We start from the raw sequence: 16,710 nt of genomic DNA, 5'->3' as shown, positions 1-16,710 counted from the left end.
TGTTCCCAAAACCACCCACCATGTCGTTTGGGCTCGGGTTTTGCATTCATTCATTTTGCATCCATTCATTCATTCATTCAATCAATCAAGTGTTTTGTATTCATTTTAATCAAGTGTTACCTCATTATTTAGGTTTGCATTTTGTCGCCGACGATTTCTCGAATTTCATTTGCTTTCGACTTTGTCGATCTTCAAATTCTTCACCTTGATCTTCAACATTTTGTTCCACTTCTTCACTTTCAACATATCTTCTATTTTCTCCTTCTCTAATTTGTTGTTCTTCTCTAATTTGTTGTTGTACCTCAAACATTACCTCAAATACTTCTTCTTCATCTTCATGTTCCATTTAGAGAAACTTGAGTGTGTAGATAAACTTGAGTATGTAGAGAAAGTTGAGTATTCTATGTAAACCCTAAACTCTAAACTGAGTGAATGAGTATTCTATATATATTTGAAATTTTGATATATTTCGAATAATTGAGTGAAATATATTTGTAAACCCCCCAAACTAGTTTATTATTTACAATTGAATAAAAAAAATGGAAAATAACAAGTTTAGATATAAAACAAATTATTATTTTAGATTTGGATAATTTAGTGAAATATGTTTGAAATTAAATTTTTTTTATGTCGGTACGAAATTTGTAAACCCTAAACCCTAAACCCTAAACCCAAACCCCAAACCCCCAAACTAGTTTATGATTCAAAATTTGAAAAGAAAATAAAAAAAAATAATAAGTTTATAAATAAAACAAATTATTATTTTGAATAATTAAGTAAAATATGTTAGCACGAAATTTGTAAACAACTCTAAACCCTAAACCCTAAATCTCAACCTAGTTTATGATTCACAATTTTAAAAATAAAATAAAAAAATAACAAGTTTAGATATAAAACAAATTATTATTTCAAATAATTAAGTGAAATATGTTTGGTACGAAATTTCTAAACCTTGAACTCTGAACTCTAAACCCCAAACTAGTTTATGATTCACAATTGAAAAAATAATAATAATAACAAGTTTAGATATAAAACAAATTATTATTTTAGATTTTATAGTATGTTTGATTACATGTAGCATGTTTGATTACATGTTTTAACTTGGTTATAAAGATACTATGTCATAACAGATAAAGAGTGCAGAGTGCATGTAGTTTTATTGATGTAATTGTGTTGTTTCTAACCCAATTTTTTAAATCGGATTTTAATTTTTCTAATTCAATTGAAATCGTTTGAGTGAATCGTTTGAGTGCGTGTCCACGTCGTTTGAGTGTACACTCAAACACGTGACCAAGTCGTTTGAGTGTATACTCAAAAACTACATGGACAAGTCGTTTGAGTGTTACTCACACTAACACACAAACTACGCGGCCATGTCGTTTGAGTGTACACTCAAACTACGCGGCCATGTAGTTTGAGTGTGCACTCAAACTACATGACCAAGTCGTTTAAGTGTATACTCAAAGCGACATGGTCGTAGTTTGAGTTTACTCACACTTCAACACTCAAACCACGCCGGCGCAGAAGTTTGAGTGTACACTCAAAACGACATGGCCGCCAGTAGTTTGAGTGTTAGTGTGAGTAACACTCAAACGACGGGTTCATGTAGTTTGAGTATACACTCAAAACGACATGGCCGAAAGTAGTTTGAGTGTAACGCCAAACGACATGGCCAGCAGTAGTTTGAGTGTACACTCAAACGACATGGACACGTAGTTTCAAGATGTTAGTGTGAGTAACACTCAAACGACTTGTCCATATCGTTTGAGTATACACTCAAACGACTTGGTCATGTAGTTTGAGTGTAACTCAAACTCAAAGTAACACTCAAACGACATGGTCATGTCGATCGAAAGTGTACACTCAAACGACTTGGCCAAGTCGGTTTACGTTGGCTGTCGTTTTTTGTTTACACTCAAACGCATAATCGGGCCGGTGTGTCGTTTGAGTGTAAATAGAAACGACCCGGAGGGTTCGTTTTGGCGATACCGGTTGAATTGGTTGCTGGGCTTGGGCTTTGATGGCAAACTTGTAATATGGCAAATTTGTAAAATTTCTTTTTTTTTTAGGGGTTGCCCAATCCAATTTGATGAGTGCCCAATGGAATCACCTTTTTTTATAGAATGTTGAGGGTAAGCGACCCTACTGGCTCCGCCACTGCAAATGGTAATTTATGGATCAGTCTAGGTGTTGTAAGAGTCTCTAGGATTTCATGTGTGTTCCTAGATTCTAGAATCTAGAGTGTTCCATAGGCTATACGTATAGCTATATGAATTGTTAGATGTAATCCCCTTCCATTCGCTCTATAACACAAAGTATTTGTTTATTAACTTGTTACTACTTCAATAGCTCAACTAGGAGCTTTGCACTACCCGATATGGTGTGCATCTCCAATCCAACTCTCTCCACCATCTAAAATCTCTATGCTAAATAAATAAAGCTTTCGCTAGCGCGGTGCTCCAACAGTTAGGAACTCCAGTAAATTTGCATGAAACATTTGTGTCCTTTTTCCACATTATTACGTGGAGAATGCTCCTCCAAATCCTTCTCTTTATTTTTTTTGTTAGGCAAAAATTAGATAAAGCTATAAAGGACAAATGTAAAACAAGAACGCAAAAAAAAACTTACAGAATAGAACGAATAACCATATAATTTTGATCTCATATTGTTGGAAAGATGCTCGCTAGGCTAAGGTGACCTTGCATTATTACCAACATTAAGTGGTTTTAACAAATTCATTTTCAATTTTATTTAGTCTAACAATCTTTTTTTTTTGGCAAGTCTATTTTAAATTAGATTAGTATGTAACTCGCTAATATTGGCAGGGTTCAAACTAGCTAGATGATCAAACACATACTTTTCCATCACAAGACTCACAAAACACATTGTTCTGGAGGGTACATGTGCATCGAATTCGTTTTCATACTTTGCAATGACGATGCGTGGCACCTCCGCCGCCACCATCATTGCATCACTCTGTCCCCATAAACAGGCAAAAACAGACAGTACCTATTGTAGGGATTATAAATTTAGATTTAGCAACTTAATCTATCAACTTAATCTATTTAGAGTCATAGGATTGGCATGGTATATTGGTATCTAGTATATTCGAAATAAAGTTTAATAATTGGTGCCAAGTTAAATTAGAACATGGTACAATATTAGAAGTTTCTCATTGATTAGTGTTGGTTTAGGAATTAGCAAGCTTGTGAATGAAGTTGACATTCTCAGAGGATGGGGATGGAGTAAGTGGCAAATATACAGTAACACAAAGAATTCGGATACCCATGCCAATTGGGGCCAATGGCCAAATGGGAGGTGCTGACCATAGTTTTTTAAACTTGTCTGAGTTTAGTTTTGGTTTTGCGTGTTAGCAATACCAAACAAATGTAACTTGTGTGCTAGCTATATATAGCATGGACCAAAATATCGCCGATATATCCGATATATCGCCGATATATATCGGTATTTTGGTACACCGATATCGATATTTCCGACATATATCCACCGAATATAGAGTTCTTTTTTTTCCGATATATATCGGAATTTCCGATATGAAACTTTATATCGCCGATATAATCGATATTTCCGATATAATCGATATATGTCGGTTGCCTTTTTGACTATTTTAAAATATAAATCCGATATTTCCAATATATTTCCGATATATATCCGATATTTCCGATATTATATTTCCGATATATCCGATATTTCCGATATTTTAAATAGTTTGGACTGATTACCAAAAAAATAGATATATCCGAAATATCCGATATATCCGATATATATCGGTTTTTGGGTACACCGATATATTCATCGATATCAATATTTTGGGCCTTGATATATAGTACTAGGTTGTATGGTTTTATTTATTTATTTTTTTTTTATATTTTTTGGCTAGGTAAGTTAAGTTGAATTGCATTAAAAGAAAGGTAGGCCGGGGAATACAAGAGGGATTGGGGCCGGGCAACATACTGCTCCCACCTAGTTTAACACAAATAACTTGTAACCTTGAAAGGGCCTTCCCATTTCCTAACCCAATTTGGTTTGCCATCAACCATCGTGGGTAAAGTATTTTGAAGGGCAGCACCTGCTTTAGCTTTGATTATCACTGTAAAATTAATTTCATTCCCTCTATATATGGACGTGATCTTGAACTGTTGCAGCTAAGTTTTACAGACTTTCCACCTTGGCAAGAGAGTCCACAGCAGGTTGTACATGTTAAAAGCAAGTGTTGTTGCTTCAAAATCGGATTCCACCTAAACAATTAATAAAGTGCCTTAGTTTCTTCTATGCATTCATCACACACACACACATATATATATATATATAGTGTATGAGATCCTATAACTTAGGAAGATTTGTACAATAATGGTAGCATATATTCATGATATCCAAGATATTACCGAGAATATATCCATGATCTCTAGCTTGGAGATGAAGGCATTCCAGACATAGAAGGCTTGTCAATACTCCCCTGCAAACTTGGCAGCAGGTTGACGAGGTTAGAACGTAAAAAATCAAAACGATGTTGTAAAGGTTATGTTTGGCTAACCTTACAAATGTAGGCAGTTTGAGGGGAAGAGGGTGTTTGTGGTTGGATTTGGATTTGGGCCTACTCCTTGTTTTTATATTACTCTGTGGAACTGGTTGCTGAGATTTGTTTTTGCCTCTTGCTGCCTTGCCATTGGTATTTGAGACATTTGAAGTGCTCTTTGTTGAGTTGTTGATGTTACTGTGGCTTTAGGATTTTCCTCCAGTTGTTGTGGTACTTGAGGAGCCTGATGTTGCTTTCCCACTTGCATCCTTTTGAGTTTTTGATGGAACATGGTCATCAAAAAAATTCTTGTTGTAGTGTAGTGGTGGCCATTAATGTTGCAATAACATGTTCCTCCACTTCTAAGAACTCATTCATGGTGCTTGTGTATTGTGTTTTTTCAGTTCCTTTTACTTCTGCAGTGACTACTAAAGTATATATCAACCTCTTGAACTCTGTCAAAAGTGTGCTCTCCTAGTTGCAAATATTCAAGGAGTAAAGGAGTGGCTGCTGACAAAGGATTTTCTGCTAGAGTGACCACATTTGTAATAATAATATGTTCTTGAACTGGTGGAATAAACAGTACATGCCAGTTGTGTGTTCTCGGCAGCCACTGGTGTTGGTGTTATATGATGTGTTTCTTCTTGAGGACAGTGTATGTGTTTCCTCTGTAACTGAGGCTGTTGCATACACTTGTCTTTGCCTTCTGTTTCTTACTTGCTGCCAGGCCTCGGGTTTGTAACAATTGCATCATCTTGGGCAATGACTGGAGTAACTTGTGGATTAACAGTTTGGATAGCATTTCTTTGAGTGACATCATTATTCACTGTAGAAGTGACATTTCTTTGAGTGGTCACATCCATATTTGTTCTAGCCGAGTTGTTAGGGCATTTAGCTAGGTTATGTCCAAATTTCTCACAATGTGAACAAGATTGGGGTTTCCATGTATATTCTATTCCAATAGTAACGATTTTGTCATTACCCACATCGAACTTGAGTTGTTTGAGATATTTGGCATTAACTCGAACTTCAACACAGATACGAACATAATCTAGTCGTGTTCTTCGTTGGATAGCAACATCCCAACAATGCAGTTTTCCCAGCTTACTACCTATCATGCTAAAACATTTTTTAATCCATAGCACCTTAGGGACATCATATAATTTCACCCATATAGGAACTGATTTGAGGTGATCTCTCTGATACTCCAGGTCATCAGACCAAGGACATATGATGAAGATCCTACAAGTTACAAAGATAGGTCCCCCATCCAACACTTTTTGCCTATCCTCATAGTCCATGAATTTGAAGTCGAATAAATCTCTATCAGTTGAGATTTCATATGAAGCTTTTGTTTTCCAAGCTCTATCAAGAGTGTTCTTAACCAGAGGAAAAGGCATATGCTTTTCAACAAAAAAACCCACCAAATAGTCACTCCAGTCTCCAGAGTTCAATAACCTCATCATCAGGTACAATGGTAACATCTTCTTCATCAAAAGTCTCAAGAAACTCAAGATTTTCATTAACAAAGGTGGTAATTTTATTTTGTTAAACAAGGAAGACCAAGTGAAATTAAAGGTGAGTTTCCAAGAGCCTCAGCAATACAGGAGAAAAGGAGGGAGAACATCATTGGGCCTGGCCCAACCCAGCCCACTAATTGTCTGAACTCTGAAGGGCGGTGGCAGTATATAAATCCCCCAAATCCAACTAAAACAAAAGTTGAAAAAAAGAATGAGTATGGAGGAGAGTTTTAGCGTGAGAGTGGATAAGGTGTTTGGTTCCTTATCAAAACCAGTAGAATCATCATCACTTTGGTCATTAACTGACCAAGAAATCCGAAAAAAAGAGTGGAATCGTGAAAGAGGAGTAGATATTAATAATAATAATAATTGTTCTTCTTCTGAGAGGAAGAATTTTTTAGATGATGAGGATCTTGATGATCTTGATGATAAAGGTGACTTTGATATTCGCTCTTCTATTGGCTTGGACCGTACTCTCGATAATGAGGTACACCCTAATTCTCTTGTAATTATTTCATTAATATTGTTAAAACCCTAGGTATAAAGTTTTAAATTACAAAGTGTGCCATCAGGTCGAGCATATTTTCGTATCTCTCTTTCTCTTAAAGCTTAACACCACTCTGTTGGTTTTATGACTAGCCACTGGCCCTGATATGTTGTGGGAGAAGGTTTTGGGCATTTAACTTCTCTTTGGGCACTCCAGTTTTTTTGTTTGTGTGCACACCAACATATACTGTCCTTGATTTGGAGCTTCATTGGACGTTTTTGCTTTTGCAAAAAGTAACTTTTAGATTTCCATTCAGACTGGTTCAAATGTAATATACTGAGGGGTGTAAATGGTACAGTGGAAACAATATATAAGAGAGGTCAGCACTAGATACTTGTAGTCTTGTACCCTCCTATCTCCTGGTTATAAATGTTTCTGCATCTTTGAACTGACTAACCATTGCCTTGGGAGTTTTAGGTATATTTCTTTTTTGATATAGTAACATATGGTAACACATTGGACATTGCTTTTTCCTGCACTTCTCATTTATTTCAAGTAGAATAGAAGATAGAGACCGGGCGTTCCTCCAAATGAATTTGACCAAGTTTGAGTTTGATTTCTGAATTGTGATAGACCAATTACTCGTTTTAAGTAAATAAAATCTCTAGATACCCCATATTAGTGGGCATAGAGTGTAATTTTATCAATGTATTATTTGTTGATTAGCATTTTCAGTTTTATACTTTTATATCATAAATTCATAATCAATGTCTTTTATATAGTGTCAGGACTTCTTCATTTTAATCTGTTTTCTGGGTTTTGTGGTATTCGTTTGTTGCAATGATTTATTTTGTCAGCTTACAAGCTTTTATGCTCCTAAATATGAAATGATACATATCTTTTACATAATTACATATCTTTAAATGACTGTAGGAAGAAGAAGATGAATATGACAAAGTCGCCCTTGGCAGGGAAAATACCGGTGACCGTCTTTATATGAAAGATATCACTGATTACGGGGAATATCTAAATTCATATAACGTTCTTCCTGATTCGTTTAAAGATCGTGAAAGGGATTCACGTGCCAATCTCTTGGCTGCTAAAATTAGGCTTAAAGAAGATGAGGAAGCATCTGGTGTGGATACCTTCTCAGATGTTGGTCAGGAAATGCCAGGTTTTGTGGATTCCCCAGTAACTGAAGATGGAGGTAATCTGAAGTCTATATTGAAAAGGAAAGAAACTCTTGCAGACTCTAAGTCAAGAAAACGTGTCAGGTTTGACCCTGCATGTAAGGACAGTAGTGAAGAGGAGTTGGAAGGTACCCAAGATTCTGCGATGATCAACTACTCGATGGAAACAACCACAGTTGCAGAAGATACTTGTCCGTTACCCCAGGGTATGCGTGGAATTCCTGATCATGTACAAAATCCTTCCAAGTATACACATTACAGTTTTGATTCGTCCAGTAAAGTCGATGAAAGTTCTAACCGACAAGCTTACTCAGACCTTTTCAATATGATAAAGAATTCAAGTAGCATAGATTCACAGCTGGAACCACCTGCAAATCTTCCTGAATCAGTAACATTTATTCCTAAAAAGAAAACTGATGATGCTACAACAGTGAATCAAAGCCACAATGATGCTTCGAAAGAATCACAGAGGGAAGGCTTTGCCCCTGGAATTGCAGCTTCAGAAGTGGAAGAAAATGGAGCCTGTGCAATGGAGGAAGATGAACCAGAAATGACTACAGAAAATTCATTAGGTCAGTCTCACAAACCAGGTCGCCAATATAGATCAAAGGCTCGGCCTGATGACACTGTTTCTTGATGGGCTTGCCATTATCCTTCCCTGGAATTTTCACATAAGTAAAACTTCAGTAGCATATCGAAGATGTAGCAAATTTGCAGTGAGTTCGCTCTACTTTTCAGTATGATGTTTCAGCTGAGTCAACTGACCCTTGAGAAAGAAGAAAGCTTTTCCCCATTCCAATTTTTCAGAAAAATGATGTACTGTTTCTCCCTCTGGATTGGCTTCTGGACTTGTCATAGAGGACATTATCTTTGACCTTTTATGGAGCTTGGCTACTTTATACCTTTCTCTTATGTAGATTTTTTTTTTTTTTGTACCGAACTGTGGCAATTAGTTAATTGAATCTTCACTGGTTCTGTATTGATGTCAAAATGATTTTGAGTTGACCAAAGTTTTCATTTGATGTTATTGTACATTTTGATATTTTAAAAATTAAAAGCAATGTCCTGTAGAGCATTTTGACACAGTGGGAGTACAATGTTATGAAAAAACTGCTGTGATTTGATAGTAATTATGATTATGAACTGTTGCTAGACTAGATGCAGCGTCACTGGGCATGTACAACAGCCAGAGCACAGGCGCTGACAGTAGATTCAGAAACATGATTTAGCGTCTCATTGGTGCTGACAGTGGATTCAGAATCATGATTTAGTGTCTCATTGGTTCTGTAACCAACTCATAGTTGGATGGTTATTTTGGAGTCGGTAGGATGTGAGCCAAAAACAATGGCCCAATGCAAGTTACAATGAGAGTAGCACTTCCTACTGAGATAGTTGCGACTTGTGATCTTCAGACGAAACTTTTAATTCCGTCTCGTGTGTTTTTTTCGTTTTCCGTTTTTTTTCGGACGGACAGAATGTTTCTTTCTGTTTGGCTATCTGGCATGTTTTTTTCGATATTTTTTCATTTTTTATATTCAAACAGAATAAAACATTCCGTTCGAATTTTAAAGTCATTTTTGCATTGGGCAACTCCTAGTAGCTTTTCACCAAGAAGGTAACTATGGGGGGAAATAGTATCATGTGACGCCTATGTGGAGATAACAAATTGTTATTTGCATTGGAAATGCTCTTAAGGTCCTCTTGCAAATTAACCAGATCTAACATTTTCCCGCGGTGGTACCTGGTAAGCATCTCCTACCATGAGTGCCCTTGAAAAACCCTAAGCAGAAATCTCTTAGTTGGGAACAGTCCCAGCACCACAGGATGTTGCGTCAGTGTGGTTTCTGGTTCGGTTCCTCCTTTCTGCTTGGCATTCTCCAGCAGGAGGAAACATAACTGATAACAATATAATTTTTTCTTAGTTCATTGACCAAGTAAATTCCCTTTTTACCGAGTAAATGTAGTAAAAACCAGAAAAAGAGAGACTCCCTTCCAGTTTGAAGATCTAATGATTTGGCAGGCAGAAGCAGCATATAAGTGGTTAAGTTAAAAACATATCATCCCTGTACAACATATAAACCATACTAGACAATAGAAACACTGATTCACTCAGAAACTCGTCAAATCCAAGTTTCAATAAAATTTAGCATTTGAAATGCTGTACTTTCTATGGTTTATTGCCTAGCATGGGCACTGCATAGCCCACAAGGCAAGAAGGTAAAAACTACAAGTATAACAGAGAAGCCAAAAATATGATCAATTTCCTTGCGAAATCTCAACCCAAATGCTGAGTTGAAATCCAATATAGAATATTAAATTAACCTCTAAACCTCTCCACCCCGCTATGACCTTCAAAATATAGGATTGCCTTACATATCTAGCTGTACACCTGGATTTCTATGGGATTTCACTACATCTTATCTGCAATTTTCACAAGAGCATCTGCAAGCTTGTTAAGAACAGCAATTAAACTGTCAGCTTGGTCCTTCCTCTGGTCCCTATCCAAATGACAATTGTTGTTCTGAGCTTCAAGCTGAGCTGTCAGCATCTTGTTGTTCCTCTCCAGGACTTTGACCAACTGTTCCTGCAAAGTGGTCTCCCCACCATCATCTGATGACAAACGCTTTCTTTTCCGTCCCTCATGGGAAGGAGACCCTTTTTCGGGATTTGATGCTGGCTGGTTCACGTTTGTTTTACCTGCCAAATTAAAACCAATAAGAACAGCATTCAAAAAAATTCTCAGCCTTGAGATATCAATGAGATGGTTTTAACTTGTCTGATTCATTTAGGGTATTATCAATTTACCACACAAGCATCATAATCTCATCAAGACACAGACACATTAAGATTTGAGTAAAACATAAACTAAATTCTAGCTAGTTGATCACTTCCGCAAGCATGAAAACACTGATGACATAATTAATGATTAAGAACAGGAACTACAATTATTCCACAAATCTATCCTTGTATATGATATGCCACTGGCATACAACATGAGGAATTATTTTGCATGATCGACAAATGTTTGCATTGCTAAACTTGGTTTAACAAGCTTAAGGCAGGTAAACTCCAACGCATCCCTGAATGAGATTTTTTTCTCTATAATCTAAGAGACGGCTACCATGAACAACTAGCTAAACTACAATCTCTGCACAAACACCTCTGACACAGGCCATCACATAATGCTATACCATCTTGACGAGTATGCAGGAGAAGTTGTACTGGCTACAAACTAGTCTTGATGATTCAGTTGAACTACGATCAAACCAAGACAACCAACACAAGTTTATGGGCTTTGGGCTGTCACGATTTTCCAAGTCTACTGGATTTGAAATAACAGTTGTGTTCTGAGGATGAGGAAGACTTCAAATATTTCAACACTTGATGATTCAGTTGAGCTACAAACAAAAAAGAAGTTGGTACGAGAATGATTGACAATCCCAAGGTCTATTGGATTCTCAAGCTTGGTACAACAGAAGTAGGAGAGGGGCTGTCCAGGCTTTCATATGGAAACTAAACAGGCAATATTCTGTCTTGAGTCTTGAGGAGACTTCAAATGTTTGGTCTGTTGGGCAGAACCTAATATCAGAAGAGCTCTAGGATGGACGTAGTCACATATTGGTAACTCTGCATAAAAATACTCATTTTAATAAAAAAAAATTGAAAGCCCCATAAAACAATATCTAAACTTGGGATTTTTCTACCTCGCTACTCTCTCCCTACTCTACCAAAAGAGGGGGTGGGGGATCTAAAAATAAAAAAGCTAGACACAGCATAGTGTATGAAAGTATTTACCCATAGCAATCAGTTTTATTTCAATTTAAACAGTTACTATTTAAGTGCGTGTGATCGCAATGACATTTGGTTCATTCAAACCTTTCTACCAACACCAACTTTCAAGCTTCTGAAGCCATAGACTCTAGTTTATTTTTTTTCCCACTAATTTAACTCCTACAATCTACCAAACTACCATTCTATTTCATCCTCAATACCATCCTTATACGAGATTGTGACTAAACCAGACATAATTGAAAGATCTCAAAGGAAACTATCTAGTGAAACCAATATTAAAAGTTAACAGGAGTCAAAATGATGATATGATTGCATATCTCTTTTCCTAGGAGCAAATCAAATAACAAGCATAACCAAAATTTGAGTTTTTAATGATGGATGGAGGTGATTCCCTTGACGAAGAGTCAGAATGGACTGGCAAATAAATGCAATGTGGAGATGAAGTATAACAAAACATGGAACTGACATTAACAGGAACTACATTGTATTGCAACATCCTATAGGGAATCACAATCAATATGATTTGAAACCAATACAATTTCAATCTGAGGAATTCAGGGAGATCCTCATAACTAGTAGAAAAGATTTTCAATGGCAACACAAATAAGTATTTTATGTCTAACAAGATTTATTTTCTAACATGATAATAAGGTTTCTAAGTAAAAATGATATTGATATCTGTTTAAATAATATACAGACTGTAAGAAAAAGTCAACAGTGAATACAGTGTCAAAAGAAAACATCAATATACTTTTAATCGCCGGATGTTTATTTTCCAAAATATATGTTATTTTATAATGAAAATAAATATATAAGAGATCCACGAGGTTGGGAAATATCCGGAGAAAAGGCTTTCAATCAAAATTGTGGTTGTCATTTTCAGTTCTATTGGAAAGTCTCTCTCTCTCTCATTTTTCAATCACACTCCCTCCTAGTATCCTATTTCTTGTCCTGTATTCTAGGCAATTTTCATGCATTTTCCTGAAAACTAATTGAACACACCCTAGGCTCTCAGTGATATTAACAATCAAACTCAACTAACTTTTCAGCAACCACTGAGATCACTAACATTGTCACCTATCCCCAAAAGCTTAATTTACCGGTGGCAATACTTTATGAGCATACTCAAGTAACTCAACCACAATTTCCTATTATTCATCTACCTTTCAAACAAGACAAAATCATTCGAAACTTTAACTCTTAAGCAAACATATGAAACAAAGAGCATCCAAAGAACATAGATATTACCTCCATAAAAAAATGCTTTGTACATAGGTTGGAATCTCCTCTCTGCATCCAAAACCACAATACACAGGAGTGTTTCTTATCAGGCAAGCAATGAACATAATAACATTTGAAACTAAATACAACTCTTGCAAACTCTAGATAAGTCAATGAATTATCAAAAACTACCTGAAATAGGAAATGGAGCTGGAATAGTACTAGTCTTAGGACAGTCCGTTGTGGTCGTAGGAGTTTCCCCCATCTCCTCCTCTTCCGAAAACAACCCATCCTCCGCTGCAGCGGTCCGTCCGCTATCAAAAACAGCCTCCTCCTCTTCCTCCTCTCCAGCACCACCTTCTTCCGTTGTAACGGCAACTAACTCCGTTCCCGTCACAGTCCCGTTATTTAAAACGTCATAAATTTCCCTATCAAAAAACCCAGGCAACTTCCTCTCTCTCCTCAAATCATTCCTCATAATCCAAAACGATTCCGACTCGTCCGATTTTCCCGATTCCCATTCTTTTATTTTCTTGAAATCTCCTGCCAAGTTACTCCACCTTTTCCTACACTGCACCGGTTCCCGGCTCACCCCGTGCCGTTTGCAGTACGATGATATAGAAACCCATTTCGGTTCTGACTGATTCGACCCGTTGCCGGTTCGTACACGTCGGACCTGGTTTTCTGCCACTCTTTTTCCTTCTATCAAAACTAGTATTTCGTGTCTCGTCCATCGAGGCAGTCTCGGGGCTTTGTTGACGTCATCATTTCCGTCAACGCCGTTAGTAACGGCGACGACTTGTGGTGGTGGTGGCGTTTTTTCTTTCTCTGGCGAAGTCATCGTTAACTCATAACGGTAACGGAGTTATTATTTTAGCTACTTTGGGAGGGGTTTTAAGTTGTGTTTAAGGCGTTAATGGTGTGTTTAGAAGAGAGATTAATTAGTTTTTAAGGGGTGTTGTCTAAAAGTTTAAGGGACATATCACTTTCTTTGACAAGGCACCCACCACCTACCTTTCTATGTTTAAAACTTTAAATAAGATTTTAGTGTTATACCCTACACCTTAATCTCTTTCTCCTTTTGAGAGATTTACTATTATCTTCTAAATTAATGGACAGTAATTACTTTGATTTTTCTTAATTTGTAGACTAGAAGTCTAGTACTCCGATTGTACATCAGTAGTACGTAGTCAGTACATAAGTTTTTTTCACTTTTTTGTGGTACCCCTACACCTTAATCTCTTTCTCCTTTTAGGAGATTTGCTCTAATCTCTTAATTAATAATGAGTATAGAATTATAGATTACCTTTTTCAAAAAAAAAATTGTCTTAAGTGGATATTTGTTGTGTAGATTGGGCTTGTAGAGTTAGGAGTGGCCCTTATCCACCACAATAGGGGATGAAAGCTACAAAAAGGAGTCAAGTCCAAGCAATCAGCATATGGTATTTTGGTGAATATAAGTCCATGTGTAACAAAATCTTTGGTCCTCCCTGACTATTTGTATGTGCTGCTAGAAAATTATCCAATCAAAGCCTCATTTGACCTTAAGGGAATAAATGAAGAGTAATACTAGTCACATCCCGATAGTCTCTCTATACATTATGGTTAGTTTTTTCCAAAAAAAATTAGTGCTCTCTTCACACTCTATTTTTTGTTAATATGACCAGTATACCATTAAATAAGATAGTTTAATTGGGCACTCATCAAATTGGATTGGAAAACCTCAAAAAAAAAAGAAATTTTACAAGTTTGTCATCAAAGCCCAGGCCCAACAACCAATTCAACTGGTCTCGCCATAACGAAACCTCCGGGTCGTTTGAGTGTACACTCAAACGGTCTTACCATGTCGTTTGAGTATACACTCAAATGATATCACCATGTCATTCTAGTGTACATCCATACGGTCTGAGCCTGTCGTTTGTGAATTGGCTCCTGGAATCTCCATGGAACGGTCTGATCGTGTCGTTTGAGTGTACACCCAAAAGGTACCACCATATCGTTTGAGTGTACACTAAAACGGCTTGAACATATCGCTTGGTATCACATGCAAGCAGTATGGTTGGGTCATTTGGGGCTTCTATGGGGCAACCTGGGGAAGTCATTTGGACTAAAATAATTGAGAAGTTCTAAACCAAAGAAATTCCTGATTAACCAATGATTAGCCTGATTAACTAATAAATATTGATTACATAAACACCAATTACACTTTTCTTATACATAAACACCGAACACTTTTCTTATAATACAAAATCATTAATTGATCATAATTGTACAATAATTTATTTAAACAATGATCTCCAAAATTGAATTAGTAATGATCAATTATCAACACATTCCAATTAAATTAGCAAAATTGAAATCCGATTTAAAAAATTGGGTTAGGAACAACACAATTAGTTGCACCAACATAATTACATGCACTCTACACTCTTTATCTGTTATGACATAGTATCTATATAATTAAGTTAAAATCTGTAATCAAACATGTCAAAATCTAAAATAATAATTTATTTTATATCTAAACTTATTATTTTCCATTTTTTTTTTCAATTGTGAATCATAAACTAGTTTGGGGTTTGGGGTTTAGGGTTTACAAATTTCGTTCCAACATATTTCACTCAATTATTTGAAATAATAATTTGTTTTATATCTAAACTTGTTATTTTTTATTTTCTTTTTCAAATTGTGAATCATAAACTAGTTTGGGGGTTTGGGGTTTAAGGTTCAGGGTTTACAAATTTCGTACCAACATATTTCACTTAATTATTCAAAATAATAATTTGTTTTATATCTAAACTTGTTATTTTCCATTTTCCTTTTCAAATTGTGAATCATAAACTAGTTTGGGGTTTTGAGTTTAGGGTTTAGGGTTTACAAATTTCGTACCTACATAAAAAAAAATTAATTTCAAACATATTTCACTCAATTATCCAAATATAAAATAATAATTTATTTTATATCTAAACTTATTATTTTCAATTGTGAATAATAAACTAGTTTGGAGTTTATGGTTTACAAACATGTCACTCAATTATTTGAAATATATCAAAATTTCAAATATCTCTACATAGAATACTCAAGTTTCTCATTTACTCCTTACTCTTTTTTTCATACTCAATCAAACACTCAAGTTTCTCATTTACTCCTTACTATTTTCATATTCAATCAAAACCTAATCAAAATCCTAAATGGAACATGCAGATGAAGAGGAAGCATTTGAGGTAATGCTTGAGGTGCAAAAACAAATTAGAGAAGGAGAAAATAGAAGAAATGTTGAAGGTGAAGAACAACCAATAGAAAGTGAAGAAGTGGCAAAAAATGTGAAGGTGAAGGTGAAGAAGTTGAAGAAATAGAAGATGCGACTAGTCGAGCAAATGAGATTCCGAGAAATCGTCGACGGCAAAGACAAACAAACCTAAATAATGAGGTAACACTTGATTAGAATGAATACAAAATACTTGATTGATTGGATGAATGAATGAATCTACAAGAGAGCATTGATTAGAATGAATGCAAAACACTTGATTGATTGAATGAATGAATGAATGTAAAACACTTGAATGAATGAATCAACAACATTTAGAACCCGAGCCCAAACAACCCAGAGGGACTCTAGCAGCCAACATGGCTGGGTCGTTTGGACCCTCTATGGAACTACATAACTGGGTCGTTTGGACCCTCTATGGAACTACATGACTAGGTCGTTTAGAAACCTTATTGGCCGATGTGGCTGGGTCGTTTGGACTAAATTTAGTGAGAAGTTCATTTTTTTTTGTGACTTTGAAATCCCTCATTACACAAATTGTTTTAGACTCTTATTTTATTCGATATGTAGGATCCTTTGCCGCTATCCGAGAATCGATCCTCTACAAACTCGAATAATGTGGATTGTTAACCGATTCTAAGTGATACAACAGAAATATTTACTACGGAAGAGTTATGATGGAGTAGGCATTGATTTTA

At 36.0% G+C, this 16,710-nt stretch overlaps 2 protein-coding genes across 2 annotated transcripts; one reads left to right on the top strand and one right to left on the bottom strand.

Annotated features, from left to right (window-relative positions):
* The first annotated feature begins 6,240 nt into the window (after positions 1-6,240).
* On the top strand, positions 6,241-8,725 carry LOC147496339 (midasin-like protein). Its single transcript, XM_086559340.1, has 2 exons — positions 6,241-6,544; positions 7,478-8,725. Exons 1-2 carry the CDS (start codon positions 6,269-6,271, stop codon positions 8,369-8,371), a joined length of 1,170 nt encoding a protein of 389 aa, XP_086415466.1. The 5' UTR covers positions 6,241-6,268; the 3' UTR covers positions 8,372-8,725.
* A 1,096-nt stretch (positions 8,726-9,821) lies between these two features.
* On the bottom strand, positions 9,822-13,909 carry LOC147496338 (trihelix transcription factor ASR3-like). Its single transcript, XM_086559341.1, has 3 exons — positions 12,940-13,909; positions 12,775-12,816; positions 9,822-10,431 (listed from the first exon to the last, which is right to left on the bottom strand). The coding sequence occupies exons 1-3, from the start codon at positions 13,586-13,588 to the stop codon at positions 10,145-10,147; spliced, it is 978 nt and encodes a 325-aa protein (XP_086415467.1). The 5' UTR covers positions 13,589-13,909; the 3' UTR covers positions 9,822-10,144.
* Between the last annotated feature and the right edge of the window lie 2,801 nt (positions 13,910-16,710).

This window comes from Coptis chinensis, chromosome 5 (genome assembly GCF_015680905.1).
Source record: "Coptis chinensis isolate HL-2020 chromosome 5, ASM1568090v1, whole genome shotgun sequence".
Taxonomy (NCBI): Eukaryota; Viridiplantae; Streptophyta; class Magnoliopsida; order Ranunculales; family Ranunculaceae; genus Coptis; species Coptis chinensis.
The sequence above is the reverse complement of the archived record's forward strand: the minus strand, read 5'-3'. Positions and strand labels throughout refer to the sequence as shown.

Coding starts and splice junctions, on each gene's coding strand:
- LOC147496339 (XM_086559340.1), top strand. CDS start 6,269: ATGAGTATGGAGGAGAGTTTTAGCGTGAGAGTGGATAAGGTGTTTGGT. Junction 6,545..7,477: donor ACCGTACTCTCGATAATGAG/GTACACCCTAAT, acceptor AAATGACTGTAG/GAAGAAGAAGATGAATATGA.
- LOC147496338 (XM_086559341.1), bottom strand. CDS start 13,588: ATGACTTCGCCAGAGAAAGAAAAAACGCCACCACCACCACAAGTCGTC. Junction 12,817..12,939: donor AGCTCCATTTCCTATTTCAG/GTAGTTTTTGAT, acceptor TTTTGGATGCAG/AGAGGAGATTCCAACCTATG. Junction 10,432..12,774: donor CAAAGCATTTTTTTATGGAG/GTAATATCTATG, acceptor TTAATTTGGCAG/GTAAAACAAACGTGAACCAG.